This window comes from Bufo bufo, chromosome 2 (genome assembly GCF_905171765.1).
Source record: "Bufo bufo chromosome 2, aBufBuf1.1, whole genome shotgun sequence".
In the NCBI taxonomy this organism is placed as follows: domain Eukaryota; kingdom Metazoa; phylum Chordata; class Amphibia; order Anura; family Bufonidae; genus Bufo; species Bufo bufo.
Window position 1 is genome coordinate 536,663,438 of NC_053390.1, and position 26,190 is coordinate 536,689,627.

Here is a 26,190-nt window from a genome sequence, read left to right on the forward strand (position 1 = left end):
TCATTTGATTATCTGTTTTTTCGCCACAAGACTCAAAGTTAGAACATGCTGCAATTTTGGGGTCTTGCAGGTTTTTTTTATACCAAAAACTGGCATAGAACCTGTTGTAAAGGACTCCCACAGTGTCCATTAATTACGGCACTGGTAAGGTCTATTCACGTTGCATTTGCAGTATATATTAGGGTGTACACTAATGCCCCTGGTGCCTACAGTTTTCTTTCCGTAAATGGGAACGTTTAGTCTGTTGTGCTCCCATATACAGTAGGACACACACACACACAAAAAAAAAATGTTTGACTACATGCAACAAAATGGCATATTGTTGAATACGCCAGAGGGCGGCATTGGTTTGCAGCTGTCACTCAGAGCAGAAGGGAAGGGATGTGAAACGCCTCAATGCAGAGAGAGGGGGCACAGTGATGCCCCTCCCTGGGCACTTGATGGAGCATTATCTGGCAGAATAAAAGTTCATTCACACGGCTCCTAATAATAAAAGCTCTACAAAAGTCTCTACCAAGTGCTGATACATTACACTTTAAATGGTTGCACAGGTTTAGGCCTCTTTCACACTACCGTTTTTTTTTTCCGTTTTGCAGGCCGTGTTTTTGTGTTCCGTATACGGAACCATTCATTTCAATGGGTCTGCAAAAAAAACTGAATGTACTCTGTATGCATTCCGTTTCCGTATCTCCGTTCCGTGCAAATATAGAACATGTCCTATATTTGCCTGCAAATCACGTTCCGTGGCTCCATTGAAGTCAATGGGTCCGCAAAAAAACGGAATGCATACGGAAATGCATCCGTATGTCTTCCGTATCCGTTCCGTTTTTTGCGGAACCATCTATTGAAAATGTTATGCCCAGCCCAATTTGTTCTATGTAATTACTGTAAACTGTATATGCCATACGGAAAAACGGAACAGAAACACAACGGATCGCAAAACACTGAAATAGCCATACGGTAGTGTGAAAGAGGCCTTAGAAAAAGTCTTAGGCCTAGTTCACACGAACGTATGGCTTTTATAGTTTTTTGCGGTCCGTTTTTAACTGATCCGTTGTTCCGTTTTTGAGTTCCGCTTCATTTCCGTTTTTACGTATGGCATATACAGTATACAGTAATTACATAGAAAAAATTGGGCTGGGCATAACATTTTCAATAGATGGTTCAGCAAAAACGGGACAGATACGGAAGACATACGGATGCATTTCCGTATGTGTTCCGTTATTTTTGCGGAACCATTGACTTTAATGGAGCCACAGAACGTGATTTGCGGCCAAATATGGGACATGTTCTATCTTTCAACGGAACGGAAATACGGAAACGGAATGCATACGGAACACATTCCGTTTTTTTTGCGGAACCATTGAAATGAATGGTTCCATATACGGACCGTATACGGAACACAAAAAAAACGGCTCGTACACTCGCAAAAAAACCGATCGTGTGAACTAGGCCTTAGGGGGACATTTATTAAGACCAGCGATTTATACACCAGTCTTAATCTCTGCGCTGCCGGTGGATTCGCCACGTAGAGGCTCTTGCTGCCGCCGGCCATGCGACATGCTTCAAACCACGGCTGCTCCTTTTTCCCGGCACTTCAAAAAAATGGCGTGAGCGGGGTAAAGTAACAGATGTCACAAAACTCCTTAATATGCAAGCTAATTATACCAAAAGTTGTGTGAAACAAATAATAATGACCGCGTTTGAAGGCACGCTTAGATTATTAAGAAGCCGGCCTCTGAATTTCTAGGCCCATGTTTGGGAGGTCCATATGCCAGAAAAAGAAATCTATGCTAGCAAGGGAGCTGGCATAGATTTCTGGTCTAATGAGAGCCAGTTTTCCAATGCCACACGTATTGTTAAATGTTTCGGCCATGGAGGTCTTACCTGTGGTCTGACTCCTCCCAGCCACGCCCTGCCCACTTTTTTAGAAAAGTGACTAGGCTGGTGGCAAATGTCATAAAGTCCCAAACTTTGGCTCAAAAAATCAGTTCTGCTGCTTGTGTATGCCAGAAACCTGGCGTCCAAGCTAGATACATTCCGTCCATCATCTATGTGTGTACAATCATCATTCTCCCGGGCGTCCCAATAATTAGTGGGTTGAGATCCAAACTTTGTATTTTTATTCAGAAATATTTTTCTTACAGTTCAGCATAAATAGTTTTTCTGATTTTATGACGCTACAGTCTTGCTTTTCTATTTAAAGAGGCTGTTCAGGAAAAAACTGGTCAGCTCTGGAATTCACCTGAAATAAAGAAGAGGTAAGTACTTACCTCACAGATCCCACACCGCTGCTCCTGTTCTCCCCAACAGGCTCTATTTACTCGGCTACAGAAGTGACGCCATGTTGACAACACATGACCGCTGCAGTTAATCACTGGCCTCGTCGAGTGCACTGCTGAGGCCGATGATTGGCTGCAGTAGTCGCATGCTGTTGACATTATGTCACTGCAGTAGCTGGGTAAATAGAGCAATGCAAGGAGCGGTGGCACAGGATCTGTGAGGTAAGTACTTACCTGTTCTTTATTTCAGGTGGATCCCATGGTTGTCCGGTTTCCTTCTGAAACTGGACAGCCCTTTTAAGATTTTCATCTAATCACAATTTTCATATACAAGTTTTATGCAATGTTTGCTTTGAGGGTGGGGCGAGCTAGTTTTAGGTAGGCCTCCTCCCTACATCTGCCTGTGATCACCTGACTACTTGCTCATTGTTTACCTCGTCCACATGTACTACCCTTCCCAACCGGTTTCTATGCATTCTGTGACTACTGCTTTCATGACTTTGTTTGTGAGCAGAGTTGGAGGAAGTTGAGAATGACCTATGATTAGGAACACGAGAACATATGCAACCCAAGCAGAAAGCAAGCTCATTGTGGTTGTATATATACGCTGCTTCCTCTGTGTCTAACATGTTCCAGAGAGGAAAAATTCTCTTCCTGCTTGTAGGCTGCGCAGCCTGTTCAGTTGCGTCTTCATCGCTGTGCTCCACATAGGACCTGGCTAATGATGAATATCTCTATGTGCATTGTCTTCCTTGCTGGTGCTCTTTTGAAGGTCAGCAGCAACACTTTGGCATCACCTGTGGAACTACAACTACAGCTGAAGACTACAAGGAGACCCGTCCTAAATCCAAGATTCCTGTCTGTGACAATTGATGCCAGTCTTGCTTCGGAACCTAAGTATATTGCTTTCCTTGGGTAGGTAGCATGCCGTATATTGTTTTTAAAAATGTTTTTTCTTTTCATCACCACATTCTGACCACTCTAACTTTTTTGTATTTATGTGTACAGAGCTGTGTGTAGGCTCATTTTTTGTGAGGTGATCTATACTTTTCAATCATACCATTTTGGGATGTGTATGACTTTTTGATCACTTTTTATTTAAAAAAATTGTGGTAGGTAAAGCAACCAAAAAACTGCAAATCACCCATTTTTACTTTTTTTTCCTTTTCACCGTCTGCACCGTCTCAGGCCCCATTTTTACATGCCTGGCTGCCGATGAAAATGTTTGTTGGGCGGTTGGGAAAGGGTTAAAGGGGTATTCCAGTTAGGCCTATTCCACACAACTGTTTTATTTTTTCGTTAACGGGCCGTTTTTGTTCAATGGTTCCGCAAAAAAACGGAATGTACTCCGTATGCATTCCGTTTCCGTTTTTCCGTTCCGTTGAAAGAACATGTCCTATTATTGCCCACAAATCACATTCCGTGGCTACATTCAAGTTAATGGGTCCGTTTTTGTTGGACCATCTATTGAAAATTTTATGTAATTACTGTATACTGTATATGCCATACGGAAAAACGGAACGGAAAAACTGAAAAGAAACGGAAACACAACGAAAACAAAAAACGGAACAACGGATCCGTGAATAACGGACCGCAAAACACTGAAAAAGCCATACAGTCGTGTGAAAGAGGCCTTAGAACGAGTTATTCTCTATCCACAGGATAGGGGCTAATTATCAGATCAGTGGGGGTCACAGCGGTAGGAATCATGAAAACAGGGGCTCTATACCCTGTGAAACCTCCCTGAAATGGACGGAGCAACTGGTTGGTAATGCTCATCGCCATTCCATTAGTTTCTGTGGAAGTGCTATCTTGGCTATCTTCGGTACTCCCATAGAAACGAATGGAACAGCGGCACCCGTTTCCGACCAGCCGCTCCGTCGATTTCAGGGAGGCTCTATAGGGTATAGGGCCCCCGTTCTCGTGTTCGGTTGGGGTCCCAGCAGTAGGACCCCCACCAATCTGATAGTTATCTAACTTGTTATAACTGGAATGCCCCTTTAAGTATAAACTAATGCCAAGATTAAGTAGGCAGTCCCCATGTAAATCTTACTATGGGAACATGAAGAGACTTTTTTTTTTCTCAAACATTACCTAGAATCAAAGTGGCACATATGCAGTGCCATACTGTGTTTGTATATTGCCATATATAGTTCACACATGGTCTTTGTTTCTGCCCCTGCGCTGCCAGAGAAAGTGCCTGATTTATGACGAGGCCCAGCGTAAATACAACTCCAGCCCCTGACTGTAGTTTTCACTCGCTTTTATGCATGTTTCCAGGTAAATATGTCAGGCCCGATGTCCCGGGCTGTCCCCCTGCCAAGCCTCTGTCACTCCCTTGCTACTTATAAGTATCTAACACATAGCAAAAAAGTCCATGCAACAAAATATTGTCGCACAGACTTTAGAAAAGTCGTAAAATGGGGTCTTGTGATTGTTTTTTTTTTTTTTTTTCCTCACACCATAAACTGCCATAGCGCCTGTGGTCAATGACCCCCATAGTGTAAAAATGTGCCTACAACCATAGATTTTGCCTTAGGTTAGTGCCGCCCTTGCGGTAAAGCTATCCGGCTGGTTGTTTCGACAGAGGATGAGCCTGCCGGAGTTCACTGTATCCAGCAAAGCCAGGCCCCATTGACTATAATAGGATTCGGCGGGGATCCGGCTGGTTTCCAGCATGAGCATCGGGTTTCGGCAGGACAAAAATGGTATATGCGTCAGTTTTTTGGTTCATGCACATGGCCGTTTTTGCGGATCCACAAAACACAGCTAACAGCCATTTGTGTTGTGCATCTTGAGGAATGGAACATCCTGCCCTCTGTAGAACTGTCCTATCATTGTCCACAAAATAGACAAGAATAGGACGTGTTTTTTTCTTGTTTTTTTTTTGCTGGGCCACATGACATATAGATGCGGACAGCATTGAAGTGAATGGGTTTGCATGCGACATGCAAAAAATGCGGATCGGATATGGACAAAAACAACGGTTGTGTGCATGAGCCCTTTGGCTGGACACCGGCCTAATCCCCACCAGATCCCATTATAGTCCAGGGTCTCCGGCGGTGCATGGTCCTGTGAACTCCAGCAGGCTGTTCTTCTGCCGGATAGTTTTACCACAGGTGTGGAACTAAACCCCAGATAAACGTATGGTCACCTCATTAGCAGCTGGGCCCTGAAGCAACATCTTTGGCTACTACAGGAGTTGTTACCTGTGTTCACTGCCTTCACACATACATTGTAGACGTATTACTTTGCTTAGTAAGATAGTGCTGACTTACTCAGTTATTACATTGACTCGGTCACTACATTGTTGTGTAATTATCAAGAAACGTCATTACATTTTGCACTTCCCTTTTTTATCACATATTAAAGGGAACCTGTCACCGGGATTTTGTGTATAGAGCTGAGGACATGGGTTGCTAGATGGCCGCTAGCACATCCACAATACCCAGTCCCCATAGCTCTGTGTGCTTTTATTGTGTAAAAAAAACTATTTGAGTCCTGTCCTGGAGATGAGTCACATACAGGACTCATCTAAGGTTAATTGACATATGTATCAAATCGTTTTTTTTACACAATAAAAGCACACAGAGCTATGGGGACTGGGTATTGCGGATGTGCTAGCGGCCATGTAGCAACCCATGTCCTCAGCTCTATACACAAAATCCCGGTGACAGGTTCCCTTTAAAGAACTTGTCTCACTTAGGCCTATTGCACACGACCGTATGGCTTTTTCAGTGTTTTGCGATCCGTTTTTCACGGATCCGTTGTTCCGTTTTTTGTTTCCGTTGTGTTTCCGTTTCTGTTCCGTTTTTCCGTTCCGTTTTTCCGTATGGCATATACAGTATACAGTAATTACATAGATAAAATTGGGCTGGGCATAACCTTTTCAATAGATGGTTCAGCAAAAAACGGAACGGAAACGGAAGACATACGGATGCATTTCCGTATGTGTTCCGTTTTTTTGCGGACCCATTGACTTGAATGGAGCCACGGACTGTGATTTGCGGGCAATAATAGGACATGTTCTATGTTAAAACGGAACGGAAAAAACGGAAATACAGAAACGGAATGCATACGGAGTACATTCCGTTTTTTTTGCGGAACCATTGAAATGAATGGTTCCGTATACGGACCGTATACGGAACGCAAAAAACGGCCAGTAAACGGGGGAAAAAAACGGTCGTGTGCAATAGGCCTTAGGCTGGGTTCACACCTGAGCGTTTTACAGCACGTTCCTACGCACTGTAAAACGCTCAACAGGCAAAAACCAATGTTTCCCTATGGGCATGGTTCTCACCTGAGCGTTTTACAGCGCGTACGAACGCGCTGTAAAACGCCCTACGCCCCGAGAAGTACAGGAGCTTCTTTGGGGCGTATTGTCGCGCGTATTGTGGCAGTTTTTCATTGGATTAATCACACAAACGCGCATACTACGCGCGTTTCCAAAATACAAAAACACCCCAAAATACGCCTCAAAAACGCTTATTGAATACGCCTTTGCTGGCTTGATTAATTTTTCTATCACATTACTGTATACACTGCTTGTTTCCAGGGGTTACGACTAGGGATGAGCGAATTGACTTCGGGTGAAACATCCGAAGTCGATACGCTTAAAACTTTGTTTCAATACTGTACCCTGGAACCGAACCCGAGTTCGGGACATGTTTTTTTACAGTATAAGGGCTCATGCACACAAACGTATTTTGATTCCGTATACGGTTCGTATACGAAACCATTCATTTCAATGGGTCCGCAAAAGATGCGGACAGCACTCTGTGTGCTGTCCGCATCCGTTGCTCCGTCCGGTGGCCCCGCAAAAATTATGAGGCATGTCCTATTCTTGTCCGTTTTGCAGACAAGAATAGGCATTTCTATAATGGGCCTCCTGTTCCTTTCCACAAATTGCAGAAAGGACCACAAAAAACGGCACTGTCGTGTGCATGAGCCCTAAATCAATTTCTGAAGTTATTATGCGAAGTCTCGCGAGACTATGCAAAGTAATAACTTCGGCTCATCGGAGCCAATACATTCTAATACTGTACAGAGGGCTCGATTCGTACAGTATTCAAACAAAGTATTAAGCCAATCGACTTTGGATGTTTCATCTGAAGTCGATTCGCTCATCCCTAGTTACGACCACCTTGCAATCCAGCAGCAGTGGTCGGGCTTGCACACAAGACTATGGGAGCGCACATAGGACAGAGTTTTTTTCCCCATAATGTACAAGCACACCCACCACTGCTGGATTACAGGGTGGTCGTAACCCTTGGATATGAGCAGTGTATAATGCAATGAAAAAATGAATCCAGCCCGCAAAGGAAGTAATATGGACAATCGCAATTCATTAGTAAGTGCCTTGTATTAACTTTCTCTACATGATAAATAACATTTGCTGAAGTGAGACAGCCCTTTTAACAACCTATTTGTGAATATTATATGTATTTTTTTAAACAAAAATTTGCCTCATTATTTTCTAGATAATATTTTTTAAGTCATTCCATGTATTCTAGATGGCTCTTTAACTTCCTCTTTGTCTGGACTTTTAGCATGGCAGACGGTCTTATTTAGCACTCTCATTGACTCAATTACAGTAATCAAAGCAATGCTCGTTTATGGGCTTCTTTAGCTAGGCCTATCAAAAGAACTACAGAGCTGGCATACTGTTTTTCCAATTTTACGCCTACTATTATCATGAGAATTACTCTTTAGGTAACATTTTCCCTTTACAGCAGCAGTAAACTGACAATGGATAACCGATCTATAATGGATTACCTATCTATCTATAAATAGACATTTTTATTGACCGCTACAGAATGACAATATTTTATATTTCATTTTCAATGGCATGGGACTGCTGAAATGAAAAAAGTAAAAAAAAAAATGTAAATTTGGATTTCTATAAATATTAGGGGTCATATATTATGACCCCCTATGCCAGAAACTAGTGTAAAAAAGTCACACTGCCCTGGTTTGCAACTTTTTGAACATCTGTGCGCCGGCCATTGATAAATTGCTCCCATGGACAGAAGTATCCCTTTAAAGGGGTCTCCCCAAGTTAAGATTTATCACCTATGCAAATGTATGAATGCCAGTAGCCTCACTGTGAGGAACCCCCTTCAATGACTAGCATAGGGTTCTCGGGGCAGTCAGTGGGAAATGTTATACAGTAATTCTGCATTATGTCTTTTAGATCCCAGAAACTTATCACTTTAACAAGAGGGCTTTCTCCTGCCTTCTTAAGATTTGGAGGAACACAATCAGACTTTCTTTTCTTCAATCCAACACAAAATGCATCAGTAGAAGAAAGAATTACCTGGAACCTGCCAAAAAAGCAAGGTAGAATACTGAAAAATTGTATGATAAATTGTTCTTTGGTTCTCCATAACTTTCATAGCTCATTAAGATTTTTAGGGCTTGTTATTCTTCTCTCCTGTTTTTCACTGGCTGTTTCGAATTTCTGTAAAAAGAAAAAAAGAGAAAAGTAAGATAAACGAGACAATAGATTAAATAAGTACTTTGCTCTTGCTACAGGGCAATAGCAAGCACAACACTTTATACTTCCTTCTTTTCTCCAATTTCATTTATGAGACCACAGTGGAGGGAGAAGACCGACTGAGCAGGCAATTATCTGGAATGAACTGTTCACTCCCGATTGCTGCTTGCCCATCAGAGAAGATGAGAACTGTATTTACGCGCTGCTGCAATCACTTGTCCTCATACATGGGATTATAGATTAAATTGAAACCCATATTATTAATTTAAACCTATTAATGTTTCAAATAAGACACATGGACACAATTATAAATGGATAAATTAGGCCACGGACAACTTTATTAAAGAACAGCTCAAACATTAGATAACCATATAAATTTAAGATTAATAACAACCACTGAATTAGACCAGCCATAAACTCGGCCTAAATACCTGAATCAACTCATCCGCTCACCACTTATTGACGAGCGAATTTATCCAATGGACCATGCCACCTAAACAGGTGGCATGGGTCCCAACCCACCTACAGCTAATTCAATCATAGCCTGCATATTCAAATTAAAAATGTCCAAACCAATGTCCAAAAGATGAATTTTATCTGAAAAATAAAGGCCGGGCAAACCACCTTCCAAGTCCATGTGTCTAAAAGAAAACACCCATATTAGCCGCATAAAGCGAGCCATAATCCTGTTTATGCAAATTCAAATTTTGTCTAAATAATAAAAATTCGCAATAGATAGTCATAATAACCTCGGAACCAATTCAGAAAAAAACAGACGGGCGTCAGGAAACAACCACCTGATTCTAACCAAGGTCCGTTTCATACCAAATGCCAAATCAATAGTGCTTACCTTACCCACATCATTGCCACTCGCATAAAAAATAATAACATCCGGATCAGGATACAAAGAACACATCTCGGGAGTCACGTCTAGCACACCTTCCCAACGAAGTCCTCTAATTCTGTTCCAAAAAATTCAAACATCATCTGTGGAACATAAAAGGTTATCACCGTATAATCTTCCCAACGCTCTTCTATGTGCCCAGTGCACAAAGGAATGGCCAACGATCCATACGGTGATTCCTGTAAAAGCTATCAAGAGAACATACAGCATTAAATAACATGAAGAGATGGGCGAATATAAAGCTTGAATCTTTTAGAAGACCACCTTCCCATCCTTTTGATCAGAGATTTACTCGCACCAAATCGAGTGGCCGTAGTTGCTGCCCCAATCCTGAATGAGTGCGATGTGAAGTTAAAACCCTCTAAACCTAACTCCTTCAAGCATTTGGACAAAACTGCTCGGAATTGATATTGTGTTATCGGGGAGGAATCTGCGTGAATAAAAAAACTAAATGCTGCCTGCTGGTCTACAGTGCCAGTAGAGTGATAGCATACTTACAGGGCATATGTCACCTGACTTGATTCTGCCCACCCGTATCCAAGAACCCCTACCTGTCCGATCCATCTAAGAATGAGGAAGAAAAAACTAAATATAATTACGATGTAACTGCACATTCACCCAGGCCAAATCCAAATCAGACTCTCTACTCTTAGGTAAGATCTCGCTTATCCTGAAAGCACCAAAAACATGCATGTAAAAACAGATGAAAAAAGCAAAGCCTCAAAGACGTTACCTGACATAAAGATGACAACAAACTGGGGGAAATAGGACACCTATTATCAGGAGCACAATTACCTATCTTATAACCTTTCAAAACTTGTTTAACCATGAAATAATCTAAAAACGCAGGAACACACAAAACTCTAAGAAAAATAAAAGGAGACACCGGAGAAAACCTGCGCCAAATGCTGTTTAAAAAAAAGACAAACAAAAAGATAAGGCCGCAACCTCCTTACCTACAAAAGGGGACCAACCCATAAAATTCACAAAACGGCACCACTTACCCCACGACCACACATGATCCGACCAAGTAGTTGTGGCCAATGACGACTGTAGATAAGACATACCTAAGACCAAATTAGATTCCAAAGATACAGAGGACATAACTCCCCTTCTAGGTTGGCCCCACTCGCCAACTTGCGAAAAACCTGAAACTGCAAACGAGAGAGCGAGTCAGCAATAAAGTTATCAACACCCGGAATATGCCTAGCTTTAACCCAAATATTCCATTTCAAACAAAGCAGACAGGAACCAATCGTCTGGTCAAAGTTTCCGGGGGACACCAAAGTTTCATACACAGCCGGACGTGATGTCATCAGCCTAGTGCCACTTTCGGTCGTGGCATCAGGCGCTGACCGCTTCTCCGCCGTGCGCTGCTCCAGTAAGGAGCGCAGCCCAGGTAAGGCATCCAGAACTCCTGCAGACATCGCTGACCATCTTTCCCCTGAGACCACACCGCATGGCTCCGACACATCAGGCACCGAAGTTGAAAAGTCTGCAAGGCAGGTCTCCAACCAGGCAGCCGTTTCCCCATCTTCAGTGCGCCACTTGAGCTCCGCAATGAAATTATCCATGGTGAGTAGGAGACCGGACACAGGCAGGGAAGCAGTCCTCGCAGGCGGGCAAACTTCACTGGCGGCAGGAGGGCAGCTGAACCAAAGATGCGGCTTGGCAGACAGCCTAATGCTGGCAACTTCCGCATTATATACAGGTTTACCAACACCACCCCAAACCTATCCACCAATGCACTAACTGTTGCTGGGTACCATAAACTTCCCAGCCTCAGCAACAATCTTACCATAGGACATCCCAAATAGCCAATCTCCTGTAATCTTCCACAACCCGGCAACCATGCTAAAATTAGCCAACTTGACACTGATTTTGGCAGGAAAACTCCTGCTACAATGCTCTAAACAACCTATGGAAGAATCATAATCCCATGTAGATCCCTCCAAATCTGGACAGTAAGTCGCAGTTTAAACAGCACAATCAGCTGCCCAGGAACAATGATTTAGGTGTCCACATCAAGAATGCTGTCACCCGATGGACCAGCGTTTGCTTGTTCATTGGGTGATGGGCTGCAACTCTACACAAGTGCGCTTATTCCGCTTTTTTCAGAATTCCCACAGCAGTGAATGTAGAGAACATTGCACATTGTGCCTTCTGTTCATGATGGGGTCTCATTCTTGACATGGGTGCAGGTCCCACCTTTGGGAGCCACTACTATCAGACATTTATGGCATATCGATATGTCATAAATGTCCCCGATGGGACAATAGTGCCACTCTTGTGCATGGGTTATATCTGGAGTTGCAGTGCAGCGTCAGCGAAGTGAACAGTGCACAGACTGTTTTTGCAAGCTTGGGCAGTGTTTAAAAGCATCTTTTGAGAAGAGAAGTAATTATATAGAAATAATTATAATCTTATTAATTGCTAAAATTATAATTGCACAAAAAACATAAAAAACTGTATGGTATCAGGGGCGTACATAGAAATCATTGGGCCCCATAGCAAGAATTTAAATTCTCCCCTGCCCCACCTCATGCAGCAGTATTTTGTCCTACAAAATGGCAGTACTCTCGACGGAACCCAACAGACCCATTATAGTGAATGGGATATGGTAGGTTCCAGCGGTGTTCAGCATATATTGGCAAGAATCTGGGGCCTTACATGATGTAATACCACCCAACTTTCCTGCTGTCCAGCATGGCACATGCCCAGAGACATAAAAAAAGTTTTAGGAAGTGAGTGCCCCCCCCCCCCCCCCCATCTCGTACAGGACAGCTGGGTGACATTACTTGCTATCCTGCATGACACATGTGCAGAGACACGAGTCTCTGGGAAAGCTGAGTGAATCCCTTCCCCCCTGCCTTTCCATGTCCTCATCATCTGCTATCTTCTCATGCCTCTGCACTTGTGCCATGTAGGGCATCAGGAAAGCTGAGTCACATTACATGATGTAGTGACGGTCCTGAATGGCATATGTGCAGACGAATAGCCTGGGAAAGCTCAGTGACTCCCCTCCCCCTTCACACACATACACCTCTGCACTGTCCTCACCTACTAGTCGTCACTTACTTCATTACTGCTGGGGTTGCTGCAAGCTAGAGGAATCAGGCCTCAAGAGTTTAGAAGACAAGATCCTCCTGGGGACACATGGTCAGTGGTCAGATTCAGCACGGAGACGGGAGGCAGAGCTAGCTAGTAAAGAGACTTATGTCTGCAGCGTTAGTTCTGTCCACACAGAGCATCCTCCAGAAGAAGAGGATGATTATGTCTGTGCACCGCACTGCGTCTGGAGCGCTGCTCACTTCTCAGACCTGGTTTAGTATTACTGCAGTGTGTATTTGCGTCAGAAAGGGGATCAGACCATTGAAACTGTCTGGGCCCCTTTCCCCCATAGGCCCCATAGCAGCTGCATGGTCTGCCCCCATTGGAGGTACGCCACCGGGTATGCGGTAAAACAGTGTAAAAAGCATAGTGTGAGTATAGCCTTACAGAATATTTACACTTCTTAGACTACTACCTTATTGCTCCACTGGGGCGTTACAATGGTCTTAAAAGAGCAGCGGGGAAAAGCTCCACAGCATGCATTTGCTCCTATTGTATCTGCTGTGTAGTACAGTGCACCCAAATACTGTACTTCAAAAGAAAATGGAGTTACCCAAAAAAATAGTACCACATGGAGGGTGTGTGTGTGTGTGTGTGTGTGTGTGTGTGTGTGTGTATATATATATATATATATATATATATATATATATATATACACTGCTCAAAAAAATAAGGGAACACAAAATAACACATCCTAGATCTGAGTTAATTAAATATTCTTCTGAAATACTTTGTTCTTTACATAGTTGAATGTGCTGACAACAAAATCACACAAAAATAAAAAAATGGAAATCAAATTTTTCAACCCATGGAGGTCTGGATTTGGAGTCACACTCAAAATTAAAGTGGAAAAACACACTACAGGCTGATCCAACTTTGATGTAATGTCCTTAAAACAAGTCAAAATGAGGCTCAGTAGTGTGTGTGGCCTCCACGTGCCTGTATGACCTCCCTACAACGCCTGTGCATGCTCCTGATGAGGTGACGGACGGTCTCCTGAGGGATCTCCTCCAAGACCTGGACTAAAGCATCTGCCAACTCCTGGACAGTCTGTGGTGCAACGTGACGTTGGTGGATAGAGCGAGACATGATGTCCCAGATGTGCTCAATTGGATTCAGGTCTGGGGAACGGGCGGGCCAGTCCCATAGCATCAATGCCTTCATCTTGCAGGAACTGCTGACACACTCCAGCCACATGAGGTCTAGCATTGTCTTGCATTAGGAGGAACCCAGGGCCAACCGCACCAGCATATGGTCTCACAAGGGGTCTGAGGATCTCATCTCGGTACCTAATGGCAGTCAGGCTACCTCTGGCGAGCACATGGAGGGCTGTGCGGCCCTCCAAAGAAATGCCACCCCACACCATTACTGACTCAATGCCAAACCGGTCATGCTGGAGGATGTTGCAGGCAGCAGAACGTTCTCCACGGCGTCTCCAGACTCTGTTACGTCTGTCACATGTGCTCAGTGTGAACCTGCTTTCATCTGTGAAGAGCACAGGGCGCCAGTGGCGAATTTGCCAATCTTGGTGTTCTCTGGAAAATGCCAAACGTCCTGCACGGTGTTGGGCTGTAAGCACAACCCCCACCTGTGGACGTCGGGCCCTCATATCACCCTCATGGAGTCTGTTTCTGACCAGTTGAGCAGACACATGCACATTTGTGGCCTGCTGGAGGTCATTTTGCAGGGCTCTGGCAGTGCTCCTCCTGTTCCTCCTTGCACAAAGGCGGAGGTAGCGGTCCTGCTGCTGGGTTGTTGCCCTCCTACAGCCTCCGCCACGTCTCCTGATGTACTGACCTGTCTCCTGGTAGCGCCTCCATGCTCTGGACACTACGCTGACAGACACAGCAAACCTTCTTGCCACAGCTCGCATTGATGTGCCATCCTGGATAAGCTGCACTACCTGAGCCACTTGTGTCGGTTGTAGACTCCGTCTCATGCTACCACTAGAGTGAAAGCACCGCCAGCATTCAAAAGTGACCAAAACATCAGCCAGGAAGCATAGGAACTGAGAAGTGGTCTGTGGTTACCACCTGCAGAACCACTCCTTTTTTTGGGTGTCTTGCTAATTGCCTATAATTTCCACTCTGTAACGGTCGCGTACACACACACACACACACAGGGGGGAGGGAAGTGACCACTGCGCTCCACCCTTACCCCTGGCCCTGCCTACTTGCCTCGCGAGTCCTAATGACAGGGGACAACTGGACGGCAATCCCTAACTTGGAGTAAGTGCAGGGATGACAGACAGACAAACAACAGGACGTGAACGGACCGAGTCAATACCAGGAAAGCTGCAAAGTACAAATGGAGCAAGCAGAGAATTGTCAGGAGAAGCCGGGGTCATAAATACCAGGAGAGCAGAGAATTACAAGAGGAGTCCTAAGAGAGTAGTCAGGTGGGAGCCGAGGTCACAATACCAGGATGGAAGCGCAGTACAGGAGGAGCAGGCAAAAGGATGGTCAGGGAACAGGATCAGGTAAGTATTCAGCAGTCCAACAAATAGCCAGGAACCTAGAAATTAACAGGCAACCTGTAGCCAGCAGGCTGCCTGTATTTATAGTGGGGAGTGAGGGTCATGTGACGTGGCCAGCGTCACATGACCGACAGACCAACCAGTCGAGCACCGAGTGATCAGCTCGGCGCTCAAGGCAGACTAGGAGCAGGGAGCCACCCAGCTAGTAAAGCCGCCCTGGGAATGAGGTCAAACACAGAACCTCATTCCAAAAGCTAAGCAACAGTTCTGCGGGCAATGGGGGACCGAGTGCACCTTCGGAACCCCGTGACAGTACCCCCCCTTTTACGAGGGGCCACCGGACCCAAGACTTCAGGCGATGGCTTTTCAGGGTGTTCTAGATGAAATTTACGAACAAGTCTAGGAGCATGAACCTCCCTGGCAGGTACCTAAGATCTCTCTTCAGGTCCATTACCCCTTCCAGTGAATCAGGTACTGCAAGGAATTACGCACCTTCCTGACATCCACTATTTTAGACACCACATACTCGACAGCATCATTAACAAGAACCGGCGGAGGCGAGGCTTTTGATGGTACTACTGGTTCAAAATATTTTTTAAGCAGAGATTTATGGAACACATTATGAATGTGGAATGACTCAGGCAGCTCCAACCTAAAAGATACCGGGTTAATCACTTCCGTGATCTTATATGGTCCAATAAAACGAGGAGCAAATTTTTTAGAAGTTACCTTGAGAGATAGATTCTTGGAGGACAACCATACTTTATCCCCAACCTGAAAGTTTACCCCCCTTGAACGTCTCCTATCGGCCTTGAGTTTTTGAGAACATTGAGCCTTTTCTAGGTTCGATTGAACCCGGGCCCAAACAGTGCACAGTTCGGAGGAGAGTTTATCCGCTTCAGGGTTAGAGGAGGAGACGGACGACCCAGAATGAAAACGGGGATGAAAACCATGGTTAAAAAAGAAAGGGGAGACCCCAGCAGAAGAATTGACACGGTTATTCAAAGCAAATTCAGCCAACGGAAGGAATTTGACCCATAATTGCTGGTCATCAGCAACATACAACCTCAAGAATTGTTCCACAGACTGATTAAGGCGTTCAGTCTGCCCATTACTCTCAGGATGGTAGGCGGAAGAAAAAGACAATGAAATTTTACATCTTTGACAGAAGGCCCTCCAGAATTTGGACACAAACTGCACACCCCTGTCAGAAACAATATTTTCCGGGATGCCATGTAAATGAACAATCTCTCTCACAAAAATAGACGCCAGGGTTTTAGCATTCGGAAGTTTAGACAGGGGAATGAAATGAACCATCTTGCTAAACCTATCGACCACTACCCAAACCACAGTCTTACCCTCCGCCAGCGGTAGGTCAGTTATAAAGTCCATCGAGATATGGGACTGTTATGGACTATTGATACAAAATGGATACTTGCTTGTTGAGGACTATGTTTAGCTAAGATGGCGGCCAGGCATTCAGCCAACACCTATAAACTAGAATCTTATTTTGTATTTTATCATGTGTTTCTTTGTGGTTTCCGTTCAGCTCAAGCAAGCAGTTACAGAGAGGTTTCCATTCAGCTCAAGCAAGCAGTTGCAAAGCATGAGAAGTAACGGTATCTCCCACGAGCCAGGGGGGAGGGTGGAGGAATTTCTTCTTCTGGCCGTCAAGGTTACAGAAGAAGTAGTAAAAGTAGAGTGTTTGTAGCCAATAGGAAAGATATACTTTATCTTTCACGCCCCCTCCCTGTCGTAAAACCTATGTATTGTGTGTTGTTTTACGAAATAAACTAGAGATCCTGTTTAACTCCTAGCTGTGAGTTGTCTCAGTCTGATCTCTCCGTGCACGTACATTAATTAATTGATTTGGAGCAGTACATCAACCGAACTGACAGCTTGACCAGAACCAGAACAGGACCAGGGTCTACTGGGAATGGGTAGGGGTCGTAGGTTACCAGCAGGGCGAGTCCTAGGTGTCTTGGACCTGGCACAAACCTCACAGGCCGACACGTAGGACTTGACATCCCTAGTTAGAGTGGGCCACCAATAAGATCTAGAAACCAGATCCTTAGTGCCCTCAACACCCGGATGTCCACAAAAGGCAGAATCGTGACACTCACCCAACAGCTGGAGACAAAATTATACGGGAACAAACAACCTATCTGTTGGGGTGGATACCGGTGCCAGATGTTGTTCAGACCTAATGCGAGCCGAGATATCCTGGGTAAGAGCTGCTAAGAAGATTTTTGCTGGTAGGATGGATTCAGGTGGTACCTCAGTAGGTTGAAAAGCCTGGAAGCTCCGAGATAATGCGTCCGCCTTCACATTTTTACTTCCCGGCCTGAACGTGATGGAAAAATCAAAACGAGTAAAAAACAGAGCCCATCTGGCTTGACGGGGATTCAACCTCTTAGCAGACTCGAGAAACATAAGGTTTTTATGGTCAGTGACAACAGTTACACAATGTCTTGCCCCCTCCAGGAAATGCCTCCACTCCTCAAATGCCCATTTAATGGCCAGCAGCTCCCTATTCCCTATGTCGTAGTTTCTCTCCGTGGGAGAGAATTTCCTGGAGAAGGCACATGGTCTCAGATTAGTGAGGCTAGCAGGACCTTGTGAAAGGACTGCTCCTACGCCGTCCTCGGACGCATCCACCTCCACAATAAAAGGTTTCTCCTGATCAGGCTGGATCAGAATGGGAGCGCTACTAAATGCCTTTTTTAATTTTTCAAATGAAGAAATGGCCTCAGTAGACCAATTCTCCAAATCGGCCCCTTTCTTATTAAGGTCGGTCAACGGTTTAGCAATTACGGAAAAATTCATAATAAATTTACGATAGTAATTGGCGAAACCTAAGAACCGTTGTAAGGCCTTTAGGGATGAAGGTCTTACCCATTCCTTAATTGCTAGTACCTTACCAGGATCCATCTTGAAGGCGTGAGGAGTCAGAACATGCCCTAGAAACAGAATCTCCTGTACACCAAAGACACATTTCTCTTGTTTAGCGGATAGCTGATTCTCCCTCAACACCTCTAATACTTGTTTAACATGAGACACATGGGATTCGAAGTCAGGAGAGAATATCAAAATGTTGTCAAGATAGACAATAACAAATTTACCTAAGTACTCCCTAAGAATGTCATTCATGAAGTTTTGGAACACAGCTGGGGCATTGCTGAGTCCAAAAGGCATCACTTGATATTCAAAGTGTCCTACCGGAGTATTGAACGCCGTCTTCCATTCGTCTCCCTCCTTGATTCGGATTAGATTGTATGCCTCCTTCAGGTCAATTTTGGAAAACCAGGTTGCCCCCAGAACCTGGTTAAATAAATCCGGAATCAATGGGAGGGAGTATCTATTCTGGACAGTGATTTTATTTAATCTCCGGTAATCGATACATGGCCTAAGACCACCATCTTTTTTCTTAACGAAGAAAAACCCCGCCCCCATAGGAGAGACAGAAGGTCTAATAATGCCCTTTACCAAGGCTCTCCTTAATATAATCTTCCATGGCCTTGCGTTCGGGCATAGAAAGATTATAAATTCGTCCTTTAGGAAACTTGGCCCCCTCTACTAGCTCTATGGTACAATCATAAGGTCTATGGGGGGGGGTAGAACCTCCTGGGTTGGTGATGAGAATACATCAGAATATTCTCTAACAACAGAGGGTAAAGTATCAGACTTTACTGAGACCCCAGCCTGTACCACGGACAAGCACGAGTCACACTTAGGCCCCCATCTCACCAACTCCCCATTGGACCAATCTATAGTGGGGTTATGTAGTCGGAGCCAAGGCAACCCTAGTACCACCTCAGCAGGTAGGTTCTCCAGGACTAGAAGCGAACATCTCTCTGAGTGGCACACACCCACGGTTAGAGAAATCTCCGAGGTACATAAGCTCACCGTACCACCAATAAGAGGAGTAGCATCAATAGCCATGACATGGATAGGAGTTGGTAAGGCAAACATAGGAATACCCAATCTTACAGCATACTCAGTCAATAAAGCTAGCCGCTGAGCCAGAATCAATAAAGGCCTTACCCGGCCATTTATCTACTCCCAGAGAAATCGTAATGGGTACCGAAAGCTTACATTTAGAAAATTCAGGGTGTACCTGGTCTTTAGGTTGCCTTGTCTTAGGAGACTTGACAGAGAGGACCTTCTTAGGACACTGGTTGATCCAATGGTCAGGATCTCCACAGTAAAAGCATTCTCCACGTCTGCGGCGAAGATTCCCTCGGGTCATGCCAACCTGCATGGGTTCCTCGGTGGAGACCTCAGCATTGTCTCTGGGATAGGCCTCTGGCTGGACCACCATCTGGGAAGAGAACTGTTGTTCCTGTCGTCTCTCTCTAACCCGTCGGTCAAGTCGGACAACAAGGGTCATCATCTCCTCTAAGGTCTCTGGAAGTTGATAACTGACCAGAAGATCCTTTAATTTATCAGACAGACCTGACCTGAACTGACTCTTCAGGGCTGGTTCGTTCCATCCTGAGGGGACACACCACCTTCTGAATTGGGTGCAATAATCCTCCGCTGGTAAATTGCCCTGAACCAGTGCCTTTAGAGCCGTCTCGGCTACTAGAGCCCTGTCTGGTTCATCATAGAGGGTACCCAAGGCCTGAAAGAACCCCTCTACAGAATATAAACAACTGGTGCCAGCAGGTAAAGAGAACGCCCAGTCCTGGGGATCACCCTGTAATCGGGAAATGATAATGCCCACGCGTTGACTCTCGGGCCAGAGGACACGGGGCGCAAACGGAAGTAAAGTTTGCAACTCTCCTTAAAAGAGAGAAACTTCCTCCGGTCTCCAGAAAAGGGTTCTGGGAGCTTAATCTGGTGTCACGAGGGTATCAAGAGCCACGTCTGACTCCGTTATACCCGGGGTCAGGAGGTCGCAGCGGGTGGCTGCGCGCTCTATATCTAAAGATCACGTTGTTTCTTAGTGATTGTTTTCTGTGTTTGCCTTGCTATCCTTTTTGTCTCAATCAGGGATCCGTAGCTTCTCCTCCTCAGCTGTTTCTTTTCTGCCACTCCCAACCTCCTTATATTCTCCCCTCACTATTCTCTAGTTGCCAGTTATAGAGCTTCCTGCCTGGACATCTATACTGACCCACTGGAGTTGTGAATCCTGGTTGTCGTTCCAGAGTGCTACCCTCCGGATCCCTGTTGGGCTTCTTGTTGTCTCCTGTTGTCGCCCACCTGGGATTATATGTTGAGTTTGTATTGTCTGTCCTTCCCTTGGTGTTTTCCTTTAGAGCTAGTGGTGCGGACTAGTGTTCCCACCGCCCTGTTCACTATCTAGGGCTCAGCTTAGGGAAAGCCAGGGCTTTAGGCACGTGATCGGCGTACGGGTGAGGAACCCGTCTAGGGACGTCAGGGCAGCCAGGTGCCAGCCGCTAGGTGAGTCAGGGGTCACCTCCTTCCCTCTCACTTGGGCAGGGCCTTCCTTGTTCCCTCCCTCTGTGTCACGTATGTGATAGTCACGCCGACTGTGATATCTGGGGCTCAAAATGCGGACTGGAGGAGTGGAAGAACCTTGCCCTAACTCAAAATAACTGAGTTTTTCCCCTAACTCCTGCACCCTCTGCGTCAGATTAGAGACATGGTCAGTCAGGGTCACCAGAGGATTCATAATACAGTGTTTATTGGGCCTGTTAATCTGTAACGGTCGTGTACACACACACACACAGGGGGGAGGGAAGTGACCACTGCGCTCCACCCTTACCCCTGGCCCTGCCTACTTGCCTCCTTGCCTCGCGAGTCCTAATGACAGGGGACAACTGGACGGCAATCCCTAACTTGGAGTAAGTGCAGGGATGACAGACAGACAAACAACAGGACGTGAACGGACCGAGTCAATACCAGGAAAGCTGCAAAGTACAAATGGAGCAAGCAGAGAATTGTCAGGAGAAGCCGGGGTCATAAATACCAGGAGAGCAGAGAAGTACAAGAGGAGTCCTAAGAGAGTAGTCAGGTGGGAGCCGAGGTCACAATACCAGGACGGAAGTGAAGTACAGGAGGAGCAGGCAAAAGGATGGTCAGGGAACAGGATCAGGTAAGTATTCAGCAGTCCAACAAATAGCCAGGAACCTAGAAATTAACAGGCAACCTGTAGCCAGCAGGCTGCCTGTATTTATAGTGGGGAGTGAGGGTCATGTGACGTGGCCAGCGTCACATGACCGACAGACCAACCAGTCGAGCACCGAGTGATCAGCTCGGCGCTCAAGGCAGACTAGGAGCAGGTAGCCACCCAGCTAGTAAAGCCGCCCTGGGAATGAGGTCAAACAGAGAATCTCATTCCAAAAGCTAAGCAACAGTTCTGCGGGCAATGGGGGACTGAGTGCACCTTCGGAACCCCGTGACACACCTGTTGTCTATCCCATTTGCACAACAGCATGTGAAATTGATTGTCACGCAGTGTTGCTTCCTAAGTGGACAGTTTGATTTCACAGAAGTGTGATTGACTTGGAGTTACATTGTGTTATTTAAGTGTTCCCTTTATTTTTTTGAGCAGTGTGTGTGTATGTATGTATGTGTATATATATATATATATATATATATATATATATCATTACAGATTAGCTCAGCTAAAAAGTAGCCAAGGAGCAATCACTGAGGAAAATAAAAAGCAGGAAAGTATGTACATAGGCACGGACTCGTACAGTGCATTGCAAAAGTATTCACCCCCTTTGACTTTTTTTGTGTTTTGTTACATTACAGCCTTAAATTCAATGTTTTGTTAATCTGAATTTTATGTGATGGATCAGAACACAATAGTCTAAGTTGGTGAAGTGAAATGAGAAAATTATATAAATAAAACTATTGTTTAGAAATAGAAAACAGAAAATTGGCATGTGCGTATGTATTCACCCCCTTTGTTAGGAAGCCCAAAAAAAGCTCTGGTGCAACCAATTACTTTCAGAAGTCACATAATTAGTGAAATGATGTCCACCTGTGTGCAATCTAAGTGTCACATGATCTTTCATTAGAGGCTGCAACACCTAAGCAAGAGGCATCACTAACCAAACACTGCCATGAAGACCAAGGAACTCTCCAAACAAGTAAGGGACAATGTTGAGAATTACCAGTCAGGGTTAGGTTATAAAAAAATATCCAAATCTTTGATGATCCCCAGGAGCACCATCAAATCCATCATAACAAAATGGAAAGAACATGGCACAACAGCAAACCTGCCAAGAGACGGTCACCCACCAAAACTTACGGACCGGGCAAGGAGGGCATTAATCAGAGAGGCAGCACAGAGACCTAAGGTAACTCTGGAGGAGCTGCAGAGTTCCACAGCAGAGACTGTAGTGTCTGTACATAGGACGACAATAAGCCGTACGCTTCATAGAGTTGGGCTTTATGGCAGAGTGGCCAGAAGAAAGCCATTACTTTCAGCTAAAAACAATAAGGCATGTTGTGAGTTTGCGAAAAGGCATGTGGGAGACTCCCAAAATGTATGGAGGAAGTTGCTCTGGTCTGATGAGACTAAAATGTAACTTTTCGGCCATCAAAGAAAACTCTATGTCTGGCGCAAACCCAACACATTACATCACCCAAAGAACACCATGTTTTTCAGAGTTGAGGGAAAGATGGATGGTGCTAAATACAGGGATATTCTTGAGCAAAATCTGTCCCACTCTGTGCGTGATTTGAGGCTAGGCCTAAGGTTCACCTTCCAGCAGGACAATGACCCCAAACACACTGCTAAAGCAACACTTGAGTGGTTTAAGGGGAAACATGTAAATGTCTTGGAATGGCCTAGTCAAAGCCCAAATCTCTTTCTTTCAAATTTCTGTTTATTAAGCATAATAAATCAAAATATACACTCATAAACATAAGGGACAACATGTCCCAGGATCATAAAGCAGAGCATTACCAAGAAACTCGACATTACAAAGCCTTTATGAAGTGCATTACATAATGTACCACAGATGAAAACGTGACATTGATGTAGACAACTAGAAGGGAACAAGGGTGACCAAGCCTACCGAAAAGGTCTGAAAGATTCTGAACAAATACTCCTAGGATTTCCCTAGCCATTTTGCCCATGTTGTCAGGTATTTATCATGGGACAGCGCCTCCCGACTAGACAGTTCTTCAAATCTACAAATCTCGTGCACTTTCTCCTTCCACATCTGCACCGTAGGGGGCTGAACCGAAAGCCATTTTAATGGGATTAGAAGTTTCGCTGCTGCAATAAGGTGAGACAATAGGGAGTGTTTACGAAGGGGGCAATTGAGATCAGACAAATTTAGGAGAACAGCTGTTGGTGTTAGGGTTGTACCAGCCGGGCATATTTTCCTAATTTCACTAGCCACTCCATCCCAAAAAGGGCGGATGCCCGGGCAGGACCACCAAACATGCAAAGCTGTGCCTTTTCCTGCTAAACACCTCCAACAATTCTCAGATACCTCAGGGAACATTCTGCTTAATACATCTGGTGTGCGGTACCATCTTGTAACTATCTTGAAAGCGTTCTCTTGTATGGATATGCAGCGGGAGAAACCATGAGAGTGGTTTAGTATCCTCACCACATCTCCATCTGAGAATTGCGTATTAAGTTCAGATTCCCACTGGGTAATGTAATGAGGCTTTCCCAAGTCCCTCACATCCAGTGTTTTGTTATATATACTAGAAAGCAGTTTACTTCTAGGGCTAGGGGACTGGAGAATTACATCATACCAAGAGGGGATATACTCCTAAGGCTACTTTCACACTAGCGTTCGGGGCTCCGCTTGTGAGTTCCGTTTGAAGGCTCCCACAAGCGGCCCCGAACGGATCCGTACTGCCCCATTGCATTCTGAGTGGATGCGGATCCGCTCAGAATGCATCAGTTTGGCACCGTTTGGCCTCCGCTCCGCTCAGCAGGCGGACACCCGAACGCAGCTTGCAGCGTTTTCGTGTCCGCCTGGCCGTGCGGAGCCAAACGGATCCATCCAGACTTACAATGCAAGTCAATGGGGACGGATCCGTTTGACATTGACACAATATGGTGCAATTTCAAACGGATCCGTCCCCCATTGACTTTCAATGTAAAGTCAGGATTATACCATCAGATCGGAGTTTTCTCCAATCCGATGGTATATTTTAACTTAAAGCGTCCCCATCACCATGGGAACGCCTCTATGTTAGAATATACCATCGGATTTGAGTTACATCGTGAAACGCAAATCCGACAGTATATTCTAACACAGAGGCGTTCCCATGGTGATGGGGACGCTTCAAGTTAGAATATACTGAGAACTGTGTACATGACTGCCCCCTGCTGCCTGGCAGGTGCTGCCAGGCAGCAGGGGGCAGACCCCCCCCCCCTCCTGTATTTAACTTATTGGTGGCCAGTGCGGGCCCCCCCCTCCCTCCCCAGTATTAATTGTAACCAGTGCAGCCCCCCTCCCTCTATATTCATCGGTGGCCAGTGCGGATATTAAATATGACCAGTGCGGTCTCCCCCTCCCTCCCTCCCCAGTATTAAATATGAGCAGTGCGGTCTCCCCCTCCCTCCCTCTATATTCATCGGTGGCCAGTGCGGATATTAAATATGACCAGTGCGGTCTCCCCCTCCCTCCCTCCCCAGTATTAAATATGAGCAGTGCGGTCTCCCCCTCCCTCCCTCCCCAGTATTAAATATGAGCAGTGCGGCCTCCCCCTCCCTCTATTCATTGGTGGCCAGTGCGAATTCAAAGTATTGTGATCAGTGCGGCCTCTCCTCTCTCCCCCCCCCCCCCATCATTGGTGGCAGCGGAGAGTACCGATCGGAGTCCCAGTTTAAATCGCTGGGGCTCCGATCGGTTACCATGGCAGCCAAGACGCTATTGCAGTCTTGGCTGCCATGGTTACTTAGCAACAAATAGCAGCATTATACTTACCTGAAGAGCTGCGATCTATGTGACCGGCCGGGAGCTCCTCCTACTGGTAAGTGACAGGTCTATAGGCAATGCGCCGCACAGACCTGTCACTTACTAGTAGGAGGAGCTCCCGGCCGGACACAGACATCGCAGCTCTTCAGGTAAGTATAATGATTCTATTTGTTGCTAAGTAACCATGGCAGCCAAGACTGCAATAGCGTCTTGGCTGCCATGGTAACCGATCGGAGCCCCAGCGATTTAAACTGGGACTCCGATCGGTACTCTCCGCTGCCACCAATGATGGGGGGGGGGGGGAGAGAGGGGAGGCCGCACTGATCACAATACTTTGAATCCGCACTGGCCACCAATGAATAGAGGGAGAGGGAGGCCGCACTGCTCATATTTAATACTGGGGAGGGAGGGAGGGGGAGACCGCACTGCTCATATTTAATACTGGGGAGGGAGGGAGGGGGAGACCGCACTGCTCATATTTAATACTGGGGAGGGAGGGAGGGGGAGACCGCACTGCTCATATTTAATACTGGGGAGGGAGGGAGGGGGATACCGCACTGCTCATATTTAATACTGGGGAGGGAGGGAGGGAGGGGGAGGCCGCACTGCTCATATTTAATACTGGGGAGGGAGGGAGGGGGAGACCGCACTGCTCATATTTAATACTGGGGAGGGAGGGAGGGGGAGACCGCACTGGTCATATTTAATACTGGGGAGGGAGGGAGGGAGGGAGGGGGAGACCGCACTGGTCATATTTAATATCCGCACTGGCCACCGATGAATATAGAGGGAGGGGGGCCGCACTGGTTACAATTAATACTGGGGAGGGAGGGGGGGCCGCACTGGTCATATTTAATATCCGCACTGGCCACCGATGAATATAGAGGGAGGGGGGCCGCACTGGTTACAATTAATACTGGGGAGGGAGGGGGGGCCGCACTGGCCACCAATAAGTTAAATACAGGAGGGGGGGGGTCTGCCCCCTGCTGCCTGGCAGCATCTGCCAGGCAGCAGGGGGCAGTCATGTACACAGTTATCAGTATATTCTAACT

General features: G+C 45.7%; 1 protein-coding gene across 2 annotated transcripts in view; it reads left to right on the top strand.

Annotated features, from left to right (window-relative positions):
• The first annotated feature begins 2,716 nt into the window (after positions 1-2,716).
• The window catches only part of HPSE (heparanase), a 77,030-nt gene continuing 53,556 nt past the window's right edge, over positions 2,717-26,190 (top strand). For both annotated transcript variants that reach the window (XM_040418005.1, XM_040418004.1), the window contains exons 1-2: positions 2,717-3,197; positions 8,476-8,621. In XM_040418005.1, coding sequence (XP_040273939.1) covers positions 3,004-3,197; positions 8,476-8,621 — 340 coding nt within the window. In that variant the 5' untranslated portion in view covers positions 2,717-3,003. The remainder of the gene's footprint in view (positions 3,198-8,475; positions 8,622-26,190) is intronic.